Source organism: Phyllopteryx taeniolatus, chromosome 16, assembly GCF_024500385.1.
Source record: "Phyllopteryx taeniolatus isolate TA_2022b chromosome 16, UOR_Ptae_1.2, whole genome shotgun sequence".
Taxonomy (NCBI): Eukaryota; Metazoa; Chordata; class Actinopteri; order Syngnathiformes; family Syngnathidae; genus Phyllopteryx; species Phyllopteryx taeniolatus.
This window is the reverse complement of record NC_084517.1, coordinates 537957-558507: the sequence shown is the minus strand read 5'-3', so window position 1 is coordinate 558507 and position 20551 is coordinate 537957. Positions and strand designations below refer to the sequence as shown.

At 46.7% G+C, this 20551-nt stretch overlaps 1 protein-coding gene across 1 annotated transcript; it reads left to right on the top strand.

Annotated features, from left to right (window-relative positions):
• Positions 1-4111: 4111 nt before the first annotated feature.
• Positions 4112-18833, top strand: LOC133466323 (paraneoplastic antigen Ma1-like). Its single transcript, XM_061749908.1, has 6 exons — positions 4112-4144; positions 4439-4571; positions 12963-12978; positions 16703-16730; positions 17520-17993; positions 18822-18833. The coding sequence occupies exons 1-6, from the start codon at positions 4112-4114 to the stop codon at positions 18831-18833; spliced, it is 696 nt and encodes a 231-aa protein (XP_061605892.1).
• The last annotated feature ends 1718 nt before the right edge of the window (positions 18834-20551 follow it).

The window sequence follows — 20551 nt, the reverse complement described above, 5'->3', positions numbered from 1 at the left end:
TGTCAGTGCTGTGCAAAAAATCTTCATCAGAGGGCATTTTTCCAAATGATAAGGTTTGCCGCTGCATGCTGCAAGTGGCCGCGGAGGAGGGCCTGGTTGAGACCGGTGCTGTGATGTGGTGAGGTAAGTTAACCAGTTTCGACACATTTTCACTAAAAACACATGCTGACAAATGGCTATCATGGATTCTTAATCTCCGGTCGTACACACCACCACACTTCCCCGTGCCATGTACTTCTTCTTCTTCTTTTCCTTTCGGCTTGTCCTGGTAGGGGTCGCCACAGCGAGTCATCCTTTTCCATGAGAGCCTATCTCCTGCATCCTCCTCTCGAACACCAACTGCCATCATGTCTTCCCTCACGACATCCATCAACCTTCTCTTTGGTCTTCCTCTAGCTCTCTTGCCTGGCAGCTCCATCCTCATCATCCTTCTACCAATATACTCACTCTCTCTCCTCTGGACGTGTCCAAACCATTGAAGTCTGCTCTCTCTAACTTTGTCTCCAAAACATCGAACCTTGGCTGTCCCTCTGATGAGCTCATTTCTAATTTTATCCAACCTGGTCACTCCGAGAGCGAACCTCAACATCTTCATTTCCGCCACCTCCAGCTCTGCTTCCTGTTTTCTCTTCAGTGCCACTGTCTCTAATCCATACATCATGGCTGGCCTCATCACTGTTTTATAAACTTTGCCCTTCATCCTAGCAGAGACTCTTCTGTCACATAACACACCTGACACCTTCCTCCACCCGTTCCAACCTGCTTGGACCCGTTTCTTCACTTCCTGACCACACTCACCATTGCTCTGGACGGTTGACCCCAAGTATTTAAAGTCCTCTACCCTTCCTATCTCTTCTCCCTGTAGCCTCATTCTTCCCCCACCTCCCCTCTCATTCATGCACATATATTCTGTTTTACTTCGGCTAATCTTCATTCCTCTTCTTTCCAGTGCATGCCTCCATCTTTCTAACTGTTCCTCCAGCTGCTCCCTGCTTTCACTGCAGATCACAATGTCATCTGCAAACATCATGGTCCACGGGGATTCCAGTCTAACCTCATCTGTCAGCCTATCCATCACCACTGCAAAAAGGAAGGGGCTCAGGGCTGATCCCTGATGCAGTCCCACGTCCACCTTAAATTCTTCTGTCACACCGACAGCACACCTCACCGCTGTTCTGCTGCCCTCGTACATGTCCTGTATTATTCTAACATACTTCTCTGCCACTCCAGACTTCCGCATGCAGTACCACAGTTCCTCTCTGGGTACTCTGTCATAGGCTTTCTCTAGATCTACAAAGACACAATGTAGCTCCTTCTGACCTTCTCTGTACTTTTCCATCAACATCCTCAAGGCAAATAATGCATCTGTGGTACTCTTTGTAGGCATGAAACCATACTGTTGCTCGCAAATACTCACTTCTGTCCTGAGTCTAGCCTCCACTACTCTTTCCCATAACTTCATTGTGTGGCTCATCAACTTTATTCCTCTATAGTTGCCACAGCTCTGCACATCACCTTTGTTCTTAAAAATGGGCACCAGTACACTTTTCCTCCATTCCTCAGGCATCTTCTCACGCACTAGAATTCTATTGAACAAGCTGGTCAAAAACTCCACAGCCACCTCTCCTAGATGCTTCCATACCTCCACAGGAATGTCATCAGGACCAACTGCCTTTCCATTTTTCATTCTCTTTAATGCCTTTCTAACTTCCCCCTTACTAATCATTGCCACTTCCTGGTCCACCACACTTGCCTCTTCTACTCTCCCTTCTCTATCATTTTCCTCATTCATCAACTCCTCGAAGTATTCTTTCCATCTACCTAGCACACTGCTGGCACCAGTCAACATATTTCCATCTCTATCCTTAATCACCCTAACCTGCTGCACATCCTTCCCATCTCTATCCCTCTGTCTGGCCAGCCTGTATAGATCCTTTTCTCCTTCTTTAGTGTCCAACCTGCCATACATGTCATCATATGCCTCTTGTTTTGCCTTTGCCACCTCTACCTTTGCCCTGTGTCGCATCTCAACGTATTCCTTTCGCCTCTCCTCGGTCCTCTCAGTGTCCCACTTCTTCTTAGCTAACCGTTTTCCTTGTATGATTTCCTGTACTGTGAGGTTCCACCACCAAGTCTCCTTCTCTCCTTTCCTGCCAGAAGATACACCAAGTACTCTCCTGCCTGCTTCTCTGATCACCTTGGCTGCAGTGGTCCAGTCTTCTGGAAGCTCTTCCCGTCCACCGAGAGCCTGTATCACCTCTTCCCGAAAAGCTGCACAACACTCGTCCTGTCTCAGCTTCCACCACATGGTTCTCTTCTCTGCCTTTGTCTTCCTAATTTTCCTCCCCACCACCAGAGTCATCTTACACACCACCATCCTATGCTGTCTAGCCACACTCTCCCCTACCACTACCTTACAGTTGGTAACCTCCTTCAGATTACATCGTCTGCACAAGATGTAATCCACCTGTGTGCTTCTACCTCCGCTCTTGTAGGTCACCCTATGTTCATGCCTCTTCTGGAAAAAAGTGTTCACTACAGCCATTTGCATCCTTGTTGCAAAGTCTACCACCATCTGTCCCTCCAAGTTCCTTTCCTGGATACCGTACTTACCCATCACTTCTTCATCACCCTTATTACCTTCACCAACATGTCCATTACAATCTGCACCAATTACGACTCTCTCTCTGTCTGGGATGCTCAGAACGACATCATCTAGCTCCTTCCAGAATTTCTCTTTCACCTCTAGGTCACATCCTACCTGTGGGGCATAGCCACTAATCACATTACACATAACACCCTCAATTTCAAATTTCAGCCTCATCACTCGATCTGATACTCTTTTCACCTCCAAGACATTCTTAGCCAACTCTTCTTTTAAAATAACCCCGACTCCATTTCTCTTCCCATCTACACCATGGTAAAATAATTTAAACCCTGCCCCTAAACTTCTAGCCTTACTGCCTTTCCACCTGGTCTCCTGGACACACAATATATCAACCTTTCTCCTAATCATCATGTCAACCAACTCCCGAGATTTTCCTGTCATAGTCCCAACATTCAAAGTCCCCACATTCAGTTCTAGGCTCTGTGTTTTCCTCTTCTCTTTCTGCCGAAGAACCCGCTTTCCACCTCTTCTTCTTCTTCTTCTTTGACTTCGACTTCGACCCCGTGCCATGTACATAAACTTAATTAATGCAAGAAGAAAAATCACATGAGCTAGGAATTTGAAAATGAATTGTGATCTGCTGGAACTGAGCGATGGGCCATTGTGGGACACACCTGCGGAGGACTTCAGGAGTCCTTTTCACCTCGATGTGTCTGAAAACAAAGGTATGGTGAGTGCTATGCTGTACCAGCACAATCCTCAAGGGAAGAAGATCCTTTGTTACAACTCTGGATCTTGTTGAGCCTGCTGAAAAAGGCCAAACACATGCGTAAGAGGAGTGTCAGCAATTGCAAAGCCCTGACTGGCACGTAACAACAGGGGGCGTCTGTCCTTTGTTTTGCTTTTTCCCTGCATTGTTCCCCTGTAGATTCTCCTGTTAGCTCTCATTAAATTTTCAATAAAAAGTTACTACCTGTATCATTTGTGTGTGTTTGGGTTCGACAAAAGATCTCTGGTTATCGATAACTCTTATCTAATTCCTGTAGCAACCTTCAGATTACGAGACAGAGGTTTTCATCACTTTCAGCACTTTTCATCACTGAAGTTTTACACATCTAAAAAGAGATGTGGTGCCCCTTTTTGAGATAAAATAATTTGATAAAATAAAATCATGCTAAACCGGAAGTAACGCAGGCATCGCTTCTGGCTTATTCTTTTTTCCTAAATGAATTACATTTTTATCCAAACCAATATACGCTACAACACTGTACACAATTGTGAAGTAGCCATTGAAGAAGAATTGGCACAAACAATCAGAGTACAAAGCACACCACAGCAAAAAACAGACATGACATTGTTTACAGACGGGCACAGTCACTTCGACCAAGACACGGGACATGTAGTCATGTCATATGTGATCACGACACCAAACACAGGAGAAGAGAATGTGTTTTCAATCCTAGAAGCAGAAAAACCACCACCACACCCAGTAGAAAGAACTCCATGCGGTCCACCTGGCATGTCAACTTGCAGAAGGTAAGACTGTGAACATATACACAGACTTGACCTATGTCTGGGGGGCACTGCTTGTAGACATGGCTGCATGGCAAATAACTGATTTCCTGACCACTATTGGCACACGAGTGAAACACCACAAATTCCCTCTCGAATTGGCAGAATCTCCAAAATTACCTCATGCAGTCTCCACTCATCAAAGTAGCAGGTCACTCCAAAGCTGACACATTTGAAGCACATGGTAACGCCAGTGCTGACTTAGCAGCCAAGTAGGTTGGGAGGTGTGCCTTGGTCTCTCTTTCCTCACCCATACAGATGTACAATGTGTCGGACCTGGACATTGCCAGACAGTTGTCCATCCCGCTGCCCACCTTCACAAGGAGGAAAAGGACCGCGGACCCCATGGCTGGGAGTCCGGTCTACGTCGATGCCATAAGAGTCCTGCGAGGTAAGTATAAATTAGTTGACCAAATTGCAGCATGTTTCGAGTCTATTTTCGTATGGCTAACCCCCAACAAAAACATAGATCGCATAAAATACATAGTACATAATGTTCAAAGGTTCACAAATTTTACACATGATGGCTTTGAGGCGGTGCATGCCCAACTGGCTGCCACCTCATTAGCCTGCCATTCGACTCCATATTGGCAGAAATAGGTGGCGTGTGCTCCATGTTTGGTGAAAGCTGCTGCACGTTCATTCCCAATAATACGGCACCAGATGCTTAACGGTCTGAGAGCAATAGCTAATGAACTTAAAGAACAATCAAGAATAACTGACCCGTTTCATGATCTACTGGAAATATGGTTTGGCAAATGGAAAGAGATAATTGGTAGTTTGATCATCTCAGTTGGCACTATACTTGGGGTTTTTGGGTTTTATGGTTGTTGTTGTATTCCCTTCATTAGGGCGCTGATCATCAGATGCATCAACCGAGCAGTGGGTCGTCTAGAGAAGGAAGTTGTGAAGTTCACTCCGGGCGCGCTCTCTGCACCCCGGAACCTTTGGTGTGTGCGTGCCACTCGATACAAGTAAAACTGACACATTCAATATGGCAGCTGTACTGACGTATCCCTAACAATAGTCAACACGTTAATTAGTAAAGTGGAGCACGCTGTCTCTGGGTCCCGCGTTCTCGGGGCACAATGGAAGCATTGGACTGAATTTTCGAATGGACCTCAAACACAGAAGGGAAGCTAGGATTGGTCCGAGACTGCATGACGTCACGATGGGAAGCTGTTTTGGCCCTAAAACACGCAGGCTGAAGCCTGGATGGTGGTCTCTTTCACATGTGCGTTATTCCGAACCAAGTGTGGAACAGCCCAGTGCTGATCCTTCACCAACTTTATTGTTTGACTTTGTATTTTCAAATAAGTTGTTAAACTTTTCATCCAGCCTAATAATTGAAGTATTACCTTGACCAGATCCGGGCAGTAGAGCTTTTCATGGCCGGCAGGTTATACCCGAACCGTTCTCTGTTCCTCCTCTCGAACAGCGCTTTCTCACGTTTGAACCTGGCTGCCGTGCGGTGTCGCCGGTGGCAGGAGCCATATGTGGTAATGAATGGACGGTGTGTGCGGAGTTGGTGAGTTGAGCAGGACTTGGAATACTTAGACTAAATCTGTTATTGTTTAGGTTTTAAGAATAAAAGGGGGGGAATGCCCTCTTTTGTTAAGAAATGAGAAAAAGACCAGTAAGTATGTGAATTGTTAGTGAAGGTTCTATCAGGACATGGAACAAGTTTGGCAAAAAACCTGAGGCCTGGTATAAATTTAGAAATCAGTATGAAGATTCCATAAAGAAGTGGAACATGTCCAGCGAGAAACCTGGCCAGGTACAAATGTAGAGACATGCACAGAGGAAGTGTGTTAAGATTAAGTGTTTATGTGATTTGAAAAGTTCCATAAGGAAATGGAACAACTTTGGTTTAAAACCTATGACCAGGTTCCAAATTTAGTTTAGAATGAATATTTCAGTGTTGGCTAGGTTACTAAATTTGGTATGTGTGTGGAAGAGTGCACTGTGGGGAAAGGAAATCGAGACCGGCAGTATCAGGTGTGGAAAAAAGCTAGCTTTACATGGTCATTAGATTTAAGTAGTTACAGCAGTGAGTTGTCATGCATACACAGATGAGGTTGGAGTCAAGGTGGAAGTGATGACGCAATTAATGAAAACCGTGGTACGATTCCCATCGATGAGTAGATTTTGTCTAGCCCGAGTACAAATTGTCAAAAAAAAAACTTTGAGTACATTTGAGTTACAAATCGACACAACGAGGCCAAGTTTGGCTGGAAAAGAGACTTGGAGGGAGATTTTAAAGACTGTGGACTTTAACGGGGAGGATATGAATTATTCTGAGAGATATGATTTATCATTGTGTACACAAACTAAAGAAAATTCAAACTTTCTTTAATTATTTTATTTACAACCAGTCACACTCACATTCACACCTATGGGCAATTTAGAGTCTTCAATTAACCTACCATACATGTTTTTGGGATCTGGGAGGAAACCGGAGTACCCGGAGAAAACCCACGCAGGCATGGGGAGAACATCCAAACTCCACACATACACATATACACCAAAAGGTACCAATTATATTGATAACTAAATAATGTGTGTGTATACATGATATACTATACATCCATCCATCCATTTTCTGAGCCGCTTCTCCTCACTAGGGTCGCGGGCGTGCTGGAGCCTATCCCAGCTATCATCGGGCAGGAGGCGGGGTACACCCTGAACTGGTTGCCAGCCAATCGCAGGGCACATACAAACAAACAACCATTCGCACTCACAGTCACACCTACAGGCAATTTAGAGTCTTCAATTAATGCATGTTTTTGGGATGTGGGAGGAAACCGGAGTGCCCGGAGAAAACCCACGCAGGCACGGGGAGAACATGCAAACTCCACACAGGTGGGGCCGGGGATTGAACCCGGGTCCTCAGAACTGTGAGGCTGACGCTCTAACCAGTCGGCCACCGTGCCGCCATATACTATACAATGATATGTAAAGAAGAGAAGAAGGTGGAAAGCGGGTTCTTCGGCAGAAAGAGAAGAGAAGAGGAAAACACAGAGCCTAGAACTGAATGTGGGGACTTTGAATGTTGGGACTATGACAGGAAAATCTCGGGAGTTGGTTGACATGATGATTAGGAGAAAGGTTGATATATTGTGTGTCCAGGAGACCAGGTGGAAAGGCAGTAAGGCTAGAAGTTTAGGGGCAGGGTTTAAATTATTTTACCATGGTGTAGATGGGAGAGAAATGGAGTCGGGGTTATTTTAAAAGAAGAGTTGGCTAAGAATGTCTTGGAGGTGAAAAGAGTATCAGATCGAGTGATGAGGCTGAAATTTGAAATTGAGGGTGTTATGTGTAATGTGATTAGTGGCTATGCCCCACAGGTAGTATGTGACCCAGAGGTGAAAGAGAAATTCTGGAAGGAGCTAGATGTAGTTCTGAGCATCCCAGACAGAGAGAGAGTCGTAATTGGTGCAGATTGTAATGGACATGTTGGTGAAGGTAATAGGGGTGATGAAGAAGTGATGGGTAAGTATGGCATCCAGGAAAGGAACTTGGAGGGACAGATGGTGGTAGACTTTGCAACAAGGATGCAAATGGCTGTAGTGAACACTTTTTTCCAGAAGACGCACGAACATAGGGTGACCTACAAGAGCGGAGGTGGAAGCACACAGGTGGATTACATCTTGTGCAGACGATGTAATCTGAAGGAGGTTACCAACTGTAAAGTAGTAGTAGGGGAGAGTGTGGCTAGACAGCATTGGATGGTGGTGTGTAAGATGACTCTGGTGGTGGGGAGGAAAATTAGGAAGACAAAGGCAGGGAAGAGAACCATGTGGTGGAAGCTGAGACAGGACGAGTGTTGTGCAGCTTTTCGGGAAGAGGTGATACAGGCTCTCGGTGGACGGGAGGAGCTTCCAGAAGACTGGACCACTGCAGCCAAGGTGATCAGAGAAGCAGGCAGGAGAGTACTTGGTGTATCTTCTGGCAGGAAAGGAGAGAAGGAGACTTGGTGGTGGAACCTCACAGTACAGGAAATCATACAAGGGAAAATGTTAGCTAAGAAGAAGTGGGACACTGAGAGGACAGAGGAGAGGAAAAAGGAATACATTGAGATGCGACACAGGGCAAAGGTAGAGGTGGCAAAGGCAAAACAAGAGGCATATGACGACATGTATGGCAGGTTGGACACTCAAGAAGGAGAAAAGGATATATACAGGCTGGCCAGACAGAGGGATAGAGATGGGAAGGATGTGCAGCAGGTTAGGGTGATTAAGTATAGAGATGGAAATATGTTGACTGGTGCCAGCAGTGTGCTAGCTAGATGGAAAGAATACTTCGAGGAGTTGATGAATGAGGAAAATGATAGCGAAGGGAGAGTAGAAGAGGCAAGTGTGGTGGACCAGCAAGTGGCAATGATTAGTAAGGGGGAAGTTAGAAAGGCATTAAAGAGAATGAAAAATGGAAAGGCAGTTGGTGCTGATGACATTCTTGTGGAGGTATGGAAGCATCTAGGAGAGGTGGCTGTGGAGTTTTTGACCAGCTTGTTCAATAGAATTCTCGTGCGTGAGAAGATGCCTGAAGAATGGAGGAAAAGTGTACTGGTGCCCATTTTTAAGAACAAAGGTGATGTGCAGAGCTGTGGCAACTATACAGGAATAAAGTTGATGAGCCACACAATGAAGTTATGGGAAAGAGTAGTGGAGGCTAGACTCAGGACAGAAGTGAGTATTGCGAGCAACAGTATGGTTTCATGCCTAGAAAGAGTACCACAGATGCATTATTTGCCTTGAGGATGTTGATGGAAAAGTACAGAGAAGGTCAGAAGGAGCTACATTGTGTCTTTGTAGATCTAGAGAAAGCCTATGACAGAGTACCCAGAGAGGAACTCTGGTACTGCATGCGGTAGTCTGGAGTGGCAGAGAAGTATGTTAGAATAATACAGGACATGTACGAGGGCAGCAGAACAGCGGTGAGGTGTGCTCTAGGTGTGACAGAAGAATTTAAGGTGGACGTGGGACTGCATCAGGGATCAGCCCTGAGCCCCTTCCTTTTTGCAGTGGTGATGGATAGGCTGACAGATGAGGTTAGACTGGAATCCCCGTGGACCATGATGTTTGCAGATGACATTGTGATCTGCAGTGAAAGCAGGGAGCAGCTGGAGGAACAGTTAGAAAGATGGAGGCATGCACTGGAAAGAAGAGGAATGAGGATTACCTGAAGTAAAACAGAATATATGTGCATGAATGAGAGGGGTGGTGGGGGAAGAATGAGGCTACAGGGAGAAGAGATAGGAAGGGTAGAGGACTTCAAATACTTGGGGTCAACCGTCCAGAGCAATGGTGAGTGTGGTCAGGAAGTGAAGAAACGGGTCCAAGCAGGTTGGAACGGGTGGAGGAAGGTGTCAGGTGTGTTATGTGACAGAAGAGTCTCTGCTAGGATGAAGGGCAAAGTTTATAAAACAGTGGTGAGGCCAGCCATGATGTATGGATTAGAGACAGTGGCACTGAAGAGACAACAGGAAGCAGAGCTGGAGGTGGCGGAAATGAAGATGTTGAGGTTCGCTTTTGGAGTGACCAGGTTGGATAAAATTAGAAATGAGCTCATCAGAGGGACAGCCAAGGCTCGATGTTTTGGAGACAAAGTTAGAGAGAGGAGACTTCAATGGTTTGGACACGTCCAGAGGAGAAATAGTGAGTATATTGGTAGAAGGATGATGAGGATGGAGCTGCCAGGCAAGAGAGCTCGAGGAAGACCAAAGAGAAGGTTGATGGATGTCGTGAGGGAAGACATGATGGCAGTTGGTGTTCGAGAGGAGGATGCAGGAGATAGGCTTACATGGAAAAGGATGACGCGCTGTGGCGACCCCTAACGGGACAAGCCGAAAGGAAAAGAAGAAGATATGTAAATGACTTGTGTGTGTGAAGTGGCTGTGGAGGCTGGATGTGTCTCGGTTGCACTGCGGCCCTCTTCTTCCGGGTGGGCGTAGTAGTCCGTCTGTGGTTCCAGGAACACATGTGACAGACCCGCCTTCTTTGACTGAGATTTGTTCCTTGTAATATGCCTTGGTGTTGCGGTTAGAGGCTGCTGGCCTTAGATGCACACTTTTGCACAGCCGGAGATGTGTTATAGCGCTGTTCGCGCCCGGTCGGAGGGGGGCTGCGACGTTAGTTAGTGCGCTTTTGGTTGTCCACGTTCGGCTGTGTGCACTGGGCTAAGTGAGTAGCATGAATGCTAATGTTACAAAAGATGTATAGTTTGCATGGAATAAGAGTGATGGGGATAATAATAAGTGTATAAACATGTTTTTGTATGATAGGAGTGGATCATGTGAGGTGCATCTATGCAATTTTATGTGTCTAGAATGGAAGTGTTAATATGGTTAGTCAGATAATTCATTCCATCTGAATATGTTGTTGAAGTTGTACATTTTTTGGTAGTGCATAGTTAAAGGTAAGGTGTTCAACAAAATAAAGCTGGCCCGTACGGGAGTATATTTCGGGCCACAAGATGAAGTAGACATTTTGGAGAAAAAGTAGGAAAATTAAGAAAAAAGTTTTTCAAAGTAATAAATGGAGATTATTTTTGCTCTGATGGGAAATATTAACAATGTCGAGGCTTAGGAAAAAGGGAGTATTTTTGATTAATAATATGGTTTCCATTATTATAGACACTATAATAATTGTTGGGAGATTTTTAATGAAAATACAGACAATGTCTGGACTCTTTAAGACACTGCGGTAATTTCCAGAATAAGTCAAGTAATAAAAGTGGTAGTGTAATAGTTTAGGTTAACATTTTAGTGTATGTTGAAGGATGTCCCATTTAAACCTTTTTCTCTTTGTGCTATCTCACACTAACAGGAGCCCGTCCAGCCCTGGTGGAAAAAAAGACAGGTATCTAATGCCCCCCCTCCTTAGTTGACTGATAAACGGCAATTTGATGGCAGAGGCTAATCCCGCAGGGGCCCAGTGGACATGCACTTAAGCATCTTGAAAGGTGAAAGAAAGAATAATTTGAGGTGTTTAAGGAGGATTAATAGTTATAAATGTAGTGTACTGACTAAAATGTGTTGAACTGTATTTGTTTGAATTGCTGTTGTGAAAACTAGTTAAAAGTTTGTTTGGTTCTTTGTGTGGATGGATACTGGGGTGTCCTACGTTCCGAGGGGTCTGTGAACATTTCAGGGTTTTTTCTGTTTTTAATGATTGATTGAAGGGGTGGTGCGTCCAATGGGATTGGGGGAAGGAGGTGGGTCGTGGGGAGGAAGAGCGGGAGATGCGGCGGGGGAAGAAGAGTTTTTTTGGGGGTCTGGACCTGGTTTTTCGACGCGAACGGATTTACTGTTTCAATGCAAACGGATTTGTGACTGTTTTCAACGCGAACGGATTTACTCTTTCAATGCCACGGGTCCTGCCTGCTCAATGTCATATGTGTGTGTGTTCCGGGTTTTGTCTTCCCCCCCTGTTTCACACACACCTGCTCCTGTGAGCATCTTCATCACCTGTGCCTCGTTCACCCTAATTACCCCTTGTATATAACCTCGTGTCTCATTTCCTCTCGTTGCCAGTTCGTTGTACCTTGTCGTCGCGTTCCAGCATTCCTTGTTTCCACGTCATAGATTCACAGTAAGACTTGACCCTGTTCCGATTATCGACCTTTTCTCTTTGCCTCATGTTTTTGGATACTGTTGCCTCTCTTGGATTGCCTGCCTGTGTACCGACCTATGCCCGTCTATTAAACATCTCTTTTTGGAAACTGTCAATTTGTTTTGGAGTCGTGCATTTTTTGGGTCCTATCCTCTGTTCCGTTCATGACAGAACGAACTGGCCAGAACATGGACCCAGCAGACTCAGACCCCATGCGCAAAGCCCTTCAAGCGCAAGGTCAACGCCTCGCGAAGCAGGATGAGCAGATTGCCGCCCTCCACCTTCATCTAGAGGGACTGTCAAGGAATCAGGACAATATGATGAGGCAGGTGGCCTCGCAGTTTGAACTTCTTTTGAAATTTTTTCAAGAGAAGGAACCAGTTGGCACCACACCCAGTACTGCCACGGTATTTCCGTGTGAAGTAGTCACCATGCAGCCACCTGCCACCTCCGCTGCTGCTGTCTGCCCACAGCTCTCTCGACCGGAGAGGTTCTCTGGAGAATCTGGGAACATTAAGCCGTTCATCACGCAGTGCGAACTCCACTTTGAACTGCAGGCAGCCGCCTTCCCCACCGAGCGGGCAAAGATCGCATTCGTCATTTCCCACCTGACTGGTCGTGCGGAGGCGTGGGCTACTGCTGAATGGAGCCGCAATTCCGCCGCGTGTCATTCATGGGCTTTTTTCGTCAAGACTATGGAGCAAATTTTTCAATTTTCCACTCCTGATCGTGAGGCAGCTCGCTCCCTTGTCACCTTACAACAAGGCAAGCGCAGGGTGTCAGATTACGCGATTGAGTTTCGCATTCTAGCAGCTGAGACTCATTGGAATAATCGGGCGCTACTCGATGCCTTTTTTCAAGGACTATCCCCCGCCATCAAGGATCATTTAGTCCCGCTAGACCTGCCAACCGACTTGGACACTCTCATCGCTCTCGCCCTCAAGATCGACAGAAGGCTTTTGGATCGCGAGCTGGATGGAGATCAGCGGAGGGATGCATCACCGCGCACTTGGAGGACGAGCCTCGGTGACAAGCCAAACCAAGGCAGATTCCCTGCTGCCAGTCTCAATCCACTGGCTAGCGTCACCACGGATGAGCCCATGCAACTGGGCAGGTTCCGTCTCTCCCCTGAGGAACGTCAACGTCGGCTGAGGGAAGGGCGGTGCTTCTACTGCGGTCAGTTGGGTCATTACGTGACCAACTGTCACGTCAAAGTTGCCGGTGCCGGTATCAAGGGCACGGGAGAGGTGAGTCTGAATTTCATTAAGGAAGACCCTACACGGGTTCTTCCTAAAGTGACACTATGCTCTCCTGATCAAGAAATTCATACACCTGTTTTAATTGACTCTGGTTCTGATGCAAACTTACTCAACTCCATCCTTGTTAGACGTATGCACCTTAGAACCTTTGGAATAAAACGCCACCGCAACACCTATGCTGCAGACGGCAGTTTTATGGGCAAGATCACTCACCGCACCCAAACACTCACATTGACATTCCCTGATTCTCACTCGGAACGTATTAGTTTTCATGTTTTTGACGCCATAAATCATGACCTTATCTTAGGGAACCCATGGTTGAAATTACATAACCCCCACATTGACTGGTCCTCTGGGCAGGTTATGTCATGGGGCAGCAATTGCGCCCGGAACTGTTTCAAGCCGCCACGTGATGTTCAGGGTCATGTTTCTAAGGACACTCCACAGACCCCATCTGCGGATCCTGATTTATCTCAAGTGCCCACCTGTTATCAGGATATTAAAGATGTTTTTTCCAAGTCCAAGGCCAAATCCCTTCCACCCCACAGACCTTATGACTGTGCTATTGACTTGCTGCCTGGAACCACACCCCCACGAGGGAGGTTGTTCTCTCTTTCAGGGCCGGAACACAAGGCCATGAAGGAATACGTAGAAGAATCACTGGCAGCCGGGATCATTCGCCCATCTTCATCCCCTGCGGGAGCAGGATTTTTCTTCGTGGACAAGAAAGACAAGACCCTGCGACCCTGTATCGATTACCGGGGTCTCAATGAGATCACGGTAAAAAACAGGTACCCTCTTCCTCTCATCTCCACCGCCTTTGAGTTCCTGGAGGGAGCCAAGATTTTCACAAAACTGGACTTAAGAAATGCATATCATCTAGTCAGGATAAGGGAGGGGGATGAATGGAAAACAGCATTCAACACACCAACGGGACATTATGAATATTTGGTAATGCCTTTTGGGCTTACTAACGCTCCAGCTGTTTTCCAGAACCTTGTCAACGATGTCCTGCGCGACATGTTGAATGTTTATGTTTTTGTTTATTTAGATGATATTCTGATATTCTCCCCGGATGAGGAGACTCACATTATTCATGTCCGCTCTGTTTTGCAGCAGTTACTGCAGAATCAACTCTATGTCAAGGCTGAGAAATGTGAGTTCCACCAGGCGTCCGTTTCTTTTCTGGGTTTCGTCCTGGCTCAAGGTGAAGTCAAGATGGACCCTTGCAAAGTCAATGCCGTTATTAATTGGCCTACTCCCACGTCACGCAAAGATGTACAAAGGTTCTTAGGGTTCGCAAACTTCTACAGGAAATTCATCAGGAATTTCAGTTCTATAGCCTCTCCTTTGCATGATCTTACCTCGCCACACAAACCTTTTGTATGGAACCCGCTTTGTCATGCAGCTTTTCAAAAACTTAAGTCGAGCTTTACCTCCGCTCCCATCCTTACTTTGCCAGATCTCAAACAGCAGTTTGTGGTAGAGGTCGATGCGTCTGATGCCGGAATAGGAGCAGTGCTCTCCCAGAAGTCTCTCAAGGATGAGAAGTTACATCCTTGTGCGTTTCTCTCCAAAAAATTGACCCCAGCTGAAAAAAATTATGACATTGGCGACCGTGAACTGTTGGCAGTCAAGGTGGCTTTGATGGAGTGGAGGCACTGGCTAGAGGGGGCACATACTCCGTTTTTAGTATGGACAGATCACAAGAACCTTGAATATATTAAAACTGCCAAAAGATTAAATGCGAGGCAGGCTAGATGGGCTCTTTTCTTCTCTAGATTTAATTTTACGTTATCATACCGACCGGGTTCTAAAAATGGTAAGCCAGATGCTTTGTCACGCATTTTCTCCGAGGAGAGTTCTTTGTCCGACCCTAAGACTATTTTGCCTAAGTCATGCTTCATTTCCGCTTTTGTTTGGGACATTGAGACTGCGGTTGAAGGGGCTCTGAAAGACACTCCTAGCCCTGAAGATTGCCCCGAGAACAGGCTTTATGTGGTTCCGACCTTAAGGGGAAAAGTCATCCACTGGGCTCACACGAACCGAACGGTATGTCACCCAGGCATTGCCAAAACGCTATCGGTGGTCGAACAGCGCTTTTGGTGGCTTAATGTTAGGAGGGATGTTAGCGATTACGTCAATGCTTGCCAGGTATGTGCTGCTAACAAGGCCTCTCATCAACGTCCTTCTGGGGAGTTGCGACCCCTGCCAATACCACAACGTCCTTGGTCAGACATTTCCGTAGACTTTGTTACAGGATTACCGGCCTCTAAAGGCAATACCACCATTCTTACAATTGTTGACAGGTTCTCTAAGATGGCGCACTTCATTGCACTTCCAAAACTCCCCTCAGCTAAAGACACTGCCGAGCTAATGATTAATCAGGTTTTTAAGTTCCATGGTTTCCCCAAGAATGTGGTGTCTGATAGGGGTCCCCAATTCATTTCGCAATTTTGGAAGGAGTTTTGTAAACTCATACGTGCTACCGTCAGTCTGTCATCCGGGTTTCATCCTGAAACCAACGGCCAAACCGAGAGGCTGAACCAGGACCTGGAGACGGGGCTCCGATGTCTCGCTTCACAGGAGCCACGATCCTGGTCTCAGAAACTGGTTTGGGTCGAATTCTCCCACAATTCCCTCCCCTCTGCATCCACTGGTCTATCGCCTTTTCACGTTGTGCATGGTTACCAACCATCTCTGTTTCCTGCCATAGCCCCAGAATCCACAGTTCCAGCGGCATTAACCTTGGTGAGACGTTGCAGGAGGACCTGGGAGCGAGCCCGCCAGATGCTGCTGCGCCAGGGACGGTCCTACAAAGCCGCTGCTGACCGTCGGAGGACACCGGCCCCGAACTACAAAGTGGGTCAGCGAGTTTGGCTTTCGACCAAACATATTCCACTCCGGGTGGAGTCCAAGAAGCTCGCTCCCAGGTTCGTTGGGCCCTTCCCCATCACAAAAATAATCAACCCTGTCACCGTGAAGCTGACGCTCCCAAGGTCTATGCGGGTCCACCCTACTTTTCACGTCAGCCTACTCAAGCCAGCCCGCCTTCCAGGCCCCCTCCTCCCCCCCGGTTTGTGGATGGGGGCCCTGTCTTCTCTGTGAAGCGGCTGTTGTCATCTCGTCGGAGGGGCAGGGGGTTTCAATATCTGGTGGACTGGGAGGGCTATGGGCCTGAGGAGCGTTCCTGGGTACCGTCTGCGTTTATCGTGGATGATTCGCTAATTCGGGACTTCCACGTTGCGCATCCAGGGGCCCCAGGGCCGTCTGGGGCCGGCCGTTAAGGGGGGGGTACTGTCATATGTGTGTGTGTTCCGGGTTTTGTCTTCCCCCCCTGTTTCACACACACCTGCTCCTGTGAGCATCTTCATCACCTGTGCCTCGTTCACCCTAATTACCCCTTGTATATAACCTCGTGTCTCATTTCCTCTCGTTGCCAGTTCGTTGTACCTTGTCGTCGCGTTCCAGCATTCCTTGTTTCCACGTCATAGATTCACAGTAAGACTTGACCCTGTTCCGATTATCGACCTTGTCTCTTTGCCTCATGTTTTTGGATACTGTTGCCTCTCTTGGATTGCCTGCCTGTGTACCGACCTATGCCCGTCTATTAAACCTCTCTTTTTGGAAACTGTCAATTTGTTTTGGAGTCGTGCATTTTTGGGCCCTATCCTCTGTTCCGTTCATGACACTCAACGCCACGGGTCCTGCCTGCTCAACGACACGGGTCCTGCCTGCTCAACGCCACCGGGCTGCCGCTTCGACGCGACGGGATCCAGTCGCTGTGCCTACTGAAGCGTTTTGAGGGTGCGTTCCTACGGCAATCGGTTTGGGTTTCTTTTCCCCAGTGAACTGAGGGTTCAACGGTTTTGTGAGTAATGCTACATGTGGGGGCTCGTCCGGGATTGTTATTGTTCACGAGTGTATTTGTGAGCAAAGAAAAATGTATTAATTAATTTAAAAAAAAACTCAAAACAAAACATGGAGTCCGAACAAATAAGCTTAGTGGGGTTTCTCTTGATGTTACTGATGAGAACATTTATAAGGTACTTGATGAAGTTAAAATTTTTGGTCGCACTAAAATCAGAGGACGGTGTCTAACACGCACAAACAACAATCAGTCCGTATTAGTTGAGACCACAGATGACATGACTAAAACTGACTTACCTGAACAGTTGGTTGCTGGGGACCCGTCAGACTTGTGGGTAGTAAGTGTCCCTGATTTTCAGACTTTCCATGTGACTAGTGACAAGAGGTTTCCAATCCAAGCTACTATCATTCTTAGCCAGTGAAGGAAAGACTTTAGATGATGTGACAGGTTTGCTTAAGACCACGCCTGCCCCACCCGCTGTTCCTGATTTAAACACAGAGCTTGTCAATGCCATCTCTTTGCTTGTGGAAAAATGTCAAACACCGCCTATGGACGGACAAGGCTATCGTAAACTTCGCTTCTTCTCGGGCATAAAGCCAACGCTACCTGGAGAAGAGGAGTATGACTCTTGGTCGGAACAGACCCCCCACCTGCTGGATGAGTGGCAATGTTCTGATGTTGTCAAGAAACAGAGAATCGCTGAAAGTCTCAAAGGGCCTGCAGCAGATATTGTCCGGGGTTTAAGAGTCACTAACCCCAGTGCCACTGCCAATGAGTATCTTAAGGCCCTAGAAACAGCTTTTGGGACCACAGATAGTGCAGCTGATCTCATGGTAAAGTTCCGTAACACATTCCAGCAAGAAACTGAGAAGTTGTCAGGATACTTACTCAGGTTAGACAAACTGCTGCACGCTGTTCATCGGAAAGGTGGGATCGACGTCACTGACATGAACAGGACACGCATCGAGCAAATTGCTAGAGGTGCTCTCACTCATGATCTTGCTGCACTTCGTATAAGGATGACTTACAAGCTAAACCCCGCTCCAAGCTTCACAGAGCTCCTACGTGAGGTAAGAGAAGAAGAGGGGATAGTTCTTGAAAGAGAAAGAGTGAAGAATGTTGTTTCTTCATCTGCGGTTAAGTGTGCAGGTTGTGCTACGGCGTCAGTGGTGTCAAAACAACCAGAGTCTGCACCATCAGTAGCTGTTGGAGTGGAGACCGACCATGCCATAGAGAGTCTGAAGAAGGAAATTCAGGGGCTTAAAAGTGATATTGCACGTCTGCTATCTGTCTCTGTCGCCACATCAGAAAGTCCACCACAGCATGCAATCCAGAACCACACTCAAAAAGCTGCTGTAAAATATGCAAGTGGGAAAGAGAGAACTCCCAGATTTCAATATGGTGCAGATGTTTTTTGCTACAAATGTGGTGAAGATGGTCATTTTCAGCGGGAGTGTGAAAACCCAGAGAATCTCTGAAACGTAAATAAGCGTCTCCTGAAAGCAAAACAGCTGATGGGAAACTTCCCAGGAGCTCAGTAAAGGAACGGCCTGATGCTCTGGAGAGAACACGTTCCACAAAGTGTGATACGCTAAAAGAAAGCAAGGCTGATTTGCCAGAGGGTTTAATTGGACCTAGTTCTGTTGTTCCTGTACAAGTTGAGGGCATCTACGCCAAAGCTTTGCTTGATAGTGGGTCCCAAGTTACCCTGCTGTACCGCTCCTTTTATGACAAGTATCTGAAACACCTGCCCTTGACCCCTATTGAGTGCTTGGAGATTTGGGGCCTCAGTGTAGACCGATATCCATATGATGGTTATATGTGTTTGAAACTTGAGTTTGCTGGAGATGTAGTGGGTGTAGCTAAGACCATGGAAACACTTGTGCTTGTGTGTCCAGACCCAGCCATGAAAGGTGAGATTTCTATTGTGGTTGGCACAAACACCTCTATAGTTCGGAGCTTATTTCATTCCTGCAAGACACAAAACGGAGATAATTTCTTACATAGCATGTCTGTTCACCCCGCAATAAAAGAGGCTTATGAGAAGTTTCGGAGCACCCCAGATGACACAGCTGACCTAAAAAGAGGAACAGTCTGGTTCACTCGAGAGAAGCCCTTAGTGCTGTCTCCTGGTGGCGTTGCAAAAGTGGTTGGCGTGCCAAAATTTGTGGGGGGGTTTTCTGGTCAGGCTGTTCTTGTAGAACGCCCAGAGGAGGGTTACTTCCCTGAAGAACTGCTAGTGATGCCTGTTGTTGATAAAGCAAGCGCTGTCCATTGTCGTCGTATCACAGTAACTTTGAGAAATGTATCAAATCATTCTGTGACATTGAAACGTGGTATGCAAATTGCTCATTTGCACAGGGTGGATGTAATAAATGCAGTCCCTGAAAAGAAGTCATCTAAGCCGTCCACATCTCAACTATCCCCCTCGTCTTTCAACTTCGCAGATTCTCCTGTGCCTCCTCAGTGGAAGGAGAGGCTGTGTCAGAGAATGATGGAAAGGAAAGAGGTTTTCTCCTGTAGTGAGTTTGACGTTGGTTGTGCAAAGAGCACACAACACAGCATTCGAGTGACGGAGGACAAACCATTCAGAGAACGCTCTAGACGCTTACCTTCAAAGGATTTGGAGGATGTGAGAAAACATTTAAATGATTTGAAAGAAGCTGGAATAATTTCAGAGTCTAGAAGCCCTATGCGTCACCTATCGTTGTGGTCCGCAAGAAAAATGGGACCATACGTATGTGCGTGGATTACAGGACATTAAATAGGAGAACAATTCCTGACCAGTATACAGTCCCACGTGTGGAGGATGCCCTGACATGCCTGAGTGGTAGCAAATGGTTCAGCGTGCTTGATCTCCAAAGTGGCTACTATCAGATCCCTTTATGTGATGCTGACAAAGAAAAAACGGCATTTACCTGTCCGGCAGGATTTTATCAATTTGAGAGAATGCCACAAGGCATCTGCGGAGCACCAGCCACGTTTCAGCGTATCATGGAAAGGACGGTTGGTGATATGAATCTGCTGGAAGTGTTAGTGTACCTTGATGATGTCATTGTTTTCGGTAGAACAATGGAGGAACATGAGCAGCGCCTTCTTAAAGTGCTTGACGGATTAAAGGAAGAGGGACTTAAATTATCTTTGGATAAATGTCAGTTCTGCTGTCCCTCTGTAACCTATCTTGGGCATGTCGTTTCTAGCAATGGCATTGCTACTGATCCTTCAAAGATCGAAGCTGTGAAGTCGTGGCCACGCCCAGAGAACATCACTGCTCTTTTCTTGGGTTTTGCGGATACTACCGACGGTTTGTGAAAGATTTTTCCAGAGTCTGTCATCCGCTCAATCAGCTACTGCAGGGCTGCATTGTGACTGGAAGGCCAGGAGGAAAGACTAAAATGGAAAAGAACAACAAAGAGAAAGAGAACTCAAAAACAGAGTGGTACCACCCCTCAGAGCCGTTTGGGGCAAGGTGGAATGAAGACTGTGAGAAAGATTTTGAGAAATTAAAGGTCAGTCTTACAGAATCACCTGTCCTAGCAATCGCAAACCCAAATCTGGCTTATGTTCTGCATGTTGATGCAAGTAGAGAAGGCTTAGGAGGTGTCCTCTATCAGGACCAAGGAGAAGG

Bases quoted from the DNA above. Each gene is read 5' to 3' on its own strand.
- LOC133466323 (XM_061749908.1), top strand. From the start codon at position 4,112: ATGCGGTCCACCTGGCATGTCAACTTGCAGAAG. The intron at 4,145-4,438 runs GTAAGACTGTGA...TCACCCATACAG, and splicing joins GGCATGTCAACTTGCAGAAG to ATGTACAATGTGTCGGACCT. The intron at 16,731-17,519 runs TCCGTTCATGAC...TCGGGCATAAAG, and splicing joins TTTTGGGCCCTATCCTCTGT to CCAACGCTACCTGGAGAAGA.